Source organism: Meriones unguiculatus, chromosome 6, assembly GCF_030254825.1.
Source record: "Meriones unguiculatus strain TT.TT164.6M chromosome 6, Bangor_MerUng_6.1, whole genome shotgun sequence".
In the NCBI taxonomy this organism is placed as follows: Eukaryota; Metazoa; Chordata; class Mammalia; order Rodentia; family Muridae; genus Meriones; species Meriones unguiculatus.
In genome coordinates this window covers 817,861-822,935 of record NC_083354.1, presented here as the reverse complement: position 1 = coordinate 822,935, position 5,075 = coordinate 817,861, and the positions used below count along the sequence as shown (strand labels likewise).

The 5,075-nt window shown below is 42.2% G+C and overlaps 1 protein-coding gene across 1 annotated transcript; it reads right to left on the bottom strand.

Moving 5' to 3' along the window:
* Positions 1-229: 229 nt before the first annotated feature.
* Positions 230-1,785, bottom strand: LOC110541121 (pleiotropic regulator 1-like). The gene is given in 2 exon segments (XM_060386165.1): positions 230-505; positions 508-1,785. Coding segments are annotated over 2 exon segments (1,554 nt in total).
* Between the last annotated feature and the right edge of the window lie 3,290 nt (positions 1,786-5,075).

Here is a 5,075-nt window from a genome sequence, read left to right as displayed (position 1 = left end):
GTATTGTATCTGATTGAAAGTTTCTCTTTGATTTTTAGTTCAGAAAGATAGTTGAAGTTAGGCTAATGACTGCAGTTAGTTATAAGAATAAATTTATTGTTTTGAGGGACATAGTGAGCAGTTTATTGTAAAATACAAAGCAGCAGTGATTTCTGCAAGTTAGCTTCCACAAGTGACTGGACTTCCTCATCAACACCAAGCTATGAGCAGAAGGACAGCTGTGGAGACACTAAAATCTCTTTCTCTTGATAATTTCTGGTTTCCAGCTGACTGGGTGAGTTTCTTCTGTGCTGGTCTCATCCTCTCTGTAAACTTTAATGGTTCTATCAGCTTCAGCTGTCAATAACCTGCTTTCTGACTGGTCAAACGCACAAGCAAATATTCTTGACTCACTGTCTAAAGACCAAAGTTGCACAGCTGCATGAACTCGCTGAAAATTGTAGCCAGTTCTCCAATCCCAAAGGTGCATAGTGCTGCTGTCAGCTCCAGATACAAGGAGTGCTGAAGCACTCCTTCAGCATCGACTGCCAGTGTGTTAATAATAGCATTATGACCAGACAGGTTCTGAATGAAGCCTCCATCAGGGAGTTTCCACTGCTTTATGTTATCTGGAGATCCCGATGCAAAAGTGTAATGTCTCGGATGTAAAACCACAGCCCTGACTGACTTCTTATGGTTTGTCAATGTCACTCTTGTCTTTCCAGCCACCAGATCCCATAGTCGTATTGTGGTATCGTGACTTCCGGTAATAACCTGTGGCTCTGCAGCTTGGCACCTCACGGCAGCAACTGCATTTGTGTGTCCAGACAAAGTGTGTACACTGGCTTTAGTTCTCACATCCCAGATCCGTGCAGTGCAGTCTCGACTACACGTCACCAGGACATCGACGGTTGGGTGCAGGTCCAGAGCGTACACTGCACTCAGGTGGCCATGGTAGTGCCGAATAACCTTGTTATACTCAAGGTCCCAGCGCTTCACTTGCTTGTCTTCTCCACAGGAGAACACGTAAGGGCTCCGTGTGCTCACGACCACTCCCCGCACTGTGCTGATGTGGCCCGTCAATGACAGCTTTAACTTGCCACTGGCCAAGTCCCACATCTTTATAGTCCTGTCAGCGGATCCAGTCACAAACCACTGATTTCCAGGTTCTACAGCAATACATCGAACCCAGCCAAGATGGCCACTGATAACCCTGTAGAGCTTCCACGGCGGGTGCCACTGTGGTTTGGGCATTGTGAGGGCCTTTTTAGCCATTAGCGCAGAGTTCTTGGTGTTGCCAGTCTCCATAAGCCTGGAATTCATTGCTGTGGGCTGGGAACGCTGAGAAGACCCTGGATGTCGGTACTCATTTCCAGCAGGGGCAGCTCGATTTGCATCAACTCTGGCCTGAGATGGCAACGCCACAGCTAAGGACTCTGCAGCTGACTGACTTGGCATTCTCTGGATCTTAGTAATAGCAGTCAAGGCATCTCCAGGTCCTGGTGGATACGCATGTGTACCTGTCACCAAATATTCCACATTTTGTCCTTGATTGGCAGGATACTGCTTATGAGGTTATGAGTCAGCTGCAATCTGAGGTCCTTTCTCCTTGAGGTTCTCTTTTGAAGTAAGCATATGCAGCACAGGACCGTACTCGTTACAAAGCTTGATTGCCATTTTGCGCTTGTGACTCTCTTCATCCAAAGGCACAGGTTTTCCGTTATCGGCTACAAACATGTCATGGGTCCTCTTCAATGACCTGAACACCAGTGTGTGGGCAGAATGCTTCTGTACCTCCTCCACCATGTCGCCGCCATTTAGTTTATTCCTCCAGCCGCAAGGAAACTTGAATGTTTGCCGCAAAATTCGCCGCCGCTATTCCACAGCTCTTTCCAGAGATAAGAAGAAATTTTAAATAGTCTTTTGTTTATGGTTTTAAAGTTAAGCCTAGGATGGGTAATTATGAAATTTCCCAATGTAAATCTATTTTGGAAAATTATGGTTTTAAACCACTTAACTAAGGAATAAGCCAGAATTAGAGATTAATTCTGTTTTATAGGATGCAAATTAAAACAGATAATTAAGAGAGAGATGAAGAATAATTCAGATATGCTGGCCCTCAAGCTTGTCAGAGGTATGATGAAGATGGCATTTTAATATACATATAAGCTTATTATGACAGAGTCCCGAAATCCTGGCTGTAGCTTCCCCGAGGTCTCCAAGAAGATTTGGGTACAATGCGACTCTGGATTATGGTATGCTAGCCACTGGGAAAAACTGCCCCAACTGGCCCACTGCTAAGGCCCAGCCTAAACTGTGGACACCTGCAGAGCCAATGTTTCCCATTTCTTTTTTTTTTTTTTTTCAATGCAGTTTATTCAGGAACATTGAACAATGCTCGGACCCCGGGGAAAGCCAGCCCACAGTTTAAATAGCCTCTGGGTAGCCAACCCAGGCGTGCCACGGGGGCAATGCAGATAGGTCCACATACATGGAAGCAAGCCAGATCCTCGGCCTTAGCCAAATGTGGAGTTGTTCGTGACAGAGAGCACTCACCATCGGGAAGGTGGAAGGTGGAAACCAGCTCCATCTTTAAGGCATAGCATTCCGCAGCTCTCTACAGTTCCCCCTTTTTGTTTTAGACGCATCAGGCAAGAGTAGAGGTCTGATCTCTGATATTAGAAATAACTTGGGACTTTGTACCGATGTTCATTTAGGTGTCATCCACCCAAAGAGCATCAGACCCGTCCGATACCTTTTTCTCAGAGGCGGGACCTGGGGCATCATGTTTCCCATTTCTAAGGGAGAGGTGAGGCCATTCTCTCATTTCTTTCTCCACAGAAAGAGTCTCTCATCCTCTGTGCCTGATGGCTGGATTGCCATGCTCATAATGCCACAAGCCCACAGGAGCCAGGGACAGTTGTCTAGGATGATGGACTGACTAGTTGTCACTGTCATTTTGATTGGCACATGGATTGGTACATTTATTTAACTTATAATTTGTCCTTCTCAGGTCTCTGATCACATTGACATTTAGGCTAAGCTAATGGTAGCTTTGCAGCTAAGGAGCAGAGTTAGATCCACTGTTAGCTCGTTGGTCAGTTTATTAGCTAGTTAGAATTACTAGGTACTAGATCTTTTATTTATAAAAGCAAGCTGATTTGCCTTACTCACAAACTTTATGTTAGTTGCTTATGTCTTATAGTGGTAAATAGCTGGACAGAAAGATAATGGAGCTTATGTAGGGTCTGAAGATATAGGATTTTATGTTGTGAGAACCTAGAAGGAGAATGTTGTTTGGTCTGGAAAAATGTTTCATGGTTGATAAATGCAAGAAAGAGTAGAAGGTTTAAATAGATGTTTTAAGGTATATGAACAAAAATTGTAATGATACAGAAAAATGATTTGAGGCATATTAAAAATGGAAAGTATTTTATATTTCTCCCCCTTTCTGCTATTGTTTTTTTTTTCTTTTTTTTTTATTTATTTCTTTTTCTTTTTTTTTTGTTTTTTTTTTCTTTTTTTTTCTGCTATTGTTGTGCTTGTGTTGTTATGAGATTTCAGAAGTCCAGAGTTTTGACATTGATCAATACAGTTCTGATATTTTGATAGAATACTGACTATTTATTATCCAGTCACAACCTTGAGATTTTAATTACCTTGTGGTTGTTTTCTGGAGACAGATTTAGAGGTGCATTTCATCATGGTAAACACATCTATACAATGTGTATATCTGACTCAAAAGCCAGAGCTTTTGATATGGTATTTTTTAATACCTGCCATCTTTTAGGTAGACTTTGATACATGATTTAGAAATATTTTAAATCCATTTTTTCTGGTTGCTTTGTTAAGGAAAGTCCAAGCATTCAGAGTTCAGTACTAAAGCCACTAATGTTTTTTTTTTTTTTTTTTTTTTTTTTTTTGCCTAACTTTCCAGTGTAACATGGAGATGGGGACTAAAAGTAAATGCTAAGAAGAACTGACAAAGAGTTGGGAAGCTCTATTGGTGGCTGATTACCAACAGCTGTGCCCTCAGAAAAGGTGTTAGAGTATCAGAACATGGACACAATTTAATTGATCATAAAGGTTACAAAACAAACAGCTAAGAGAACTGATGCTCATTTCATAGAATATAGTTTTACCTGTTACTCTCAGAATGTTATGTAAATTAAAAATTCATATGAATTTCAGGAAACCAAAAAGTCATGAGACCTGGACTTGGCATAGCTCGAATGGACCACAGATGAGTTTTTTTCCCTGGTTTTGGGATTTCTTGTTTTTCCTATTTCTCACACAAAATTTAACTTCTGTTTCTAGTCTCATTTTGTCTCAGCACATTTTTGCCTGGTTGAGACTACAAGCTGAGATCGGAACTTGCTGGAAGTTGACATGAGTACTCACTGCTCTACAGATGGACCACCTAACCAGACGCTACTGAGGACAGCCCCATTGCCCAGACTTTGGCTGGTATTTCAGCCTTCCTAGCCCCTCATACCAATGGTCCTATTGTCAGCGCTGCAGCAGTTTCAGAAGACAACTGAAAATTGACTGTCTATGGACTACTGGCTATGGATGACTGAAGGTGCCCGGATTCTCTTGAACCGGCCACTGTCATCACTAACATGGAGCCACGGGTAATTACCATGGCATCATGGTAATATTTAGATAAAAATAGACACACTGATCAAGAGAACCAAACTGAACATCCATACATAAATTCATATGCCTATGGACACCTGATTTTTTTTTTTTGTTTTAAAAAAGCTAAAAGAACATACTTAAAAAAATAGGCAACTTCAAGAAATGGTGTTGGTCAAACTGGATAGCTGCATGTACAAGACTCCTAATAGCTGGAGAGGACGGGAACCCCGCAAAGAGAGCAACAGAACCAGAAAATTTGAACACAGGGAACTTCCCAGAGACTCATACTCCAACCAAGGACTATTCCTGGAGATAACCTAGAAGCCCTGCACAGATGTAACCCATGGCAGTTCAGTGTCCAAGTAGGTTCCATAGTAATGGGAAGAGGGACTGCCTCTGACCTAATCTGATTGGTCTGCTCTTTAATCACCTCCCCATGAGGGGAGAGCAGCCTT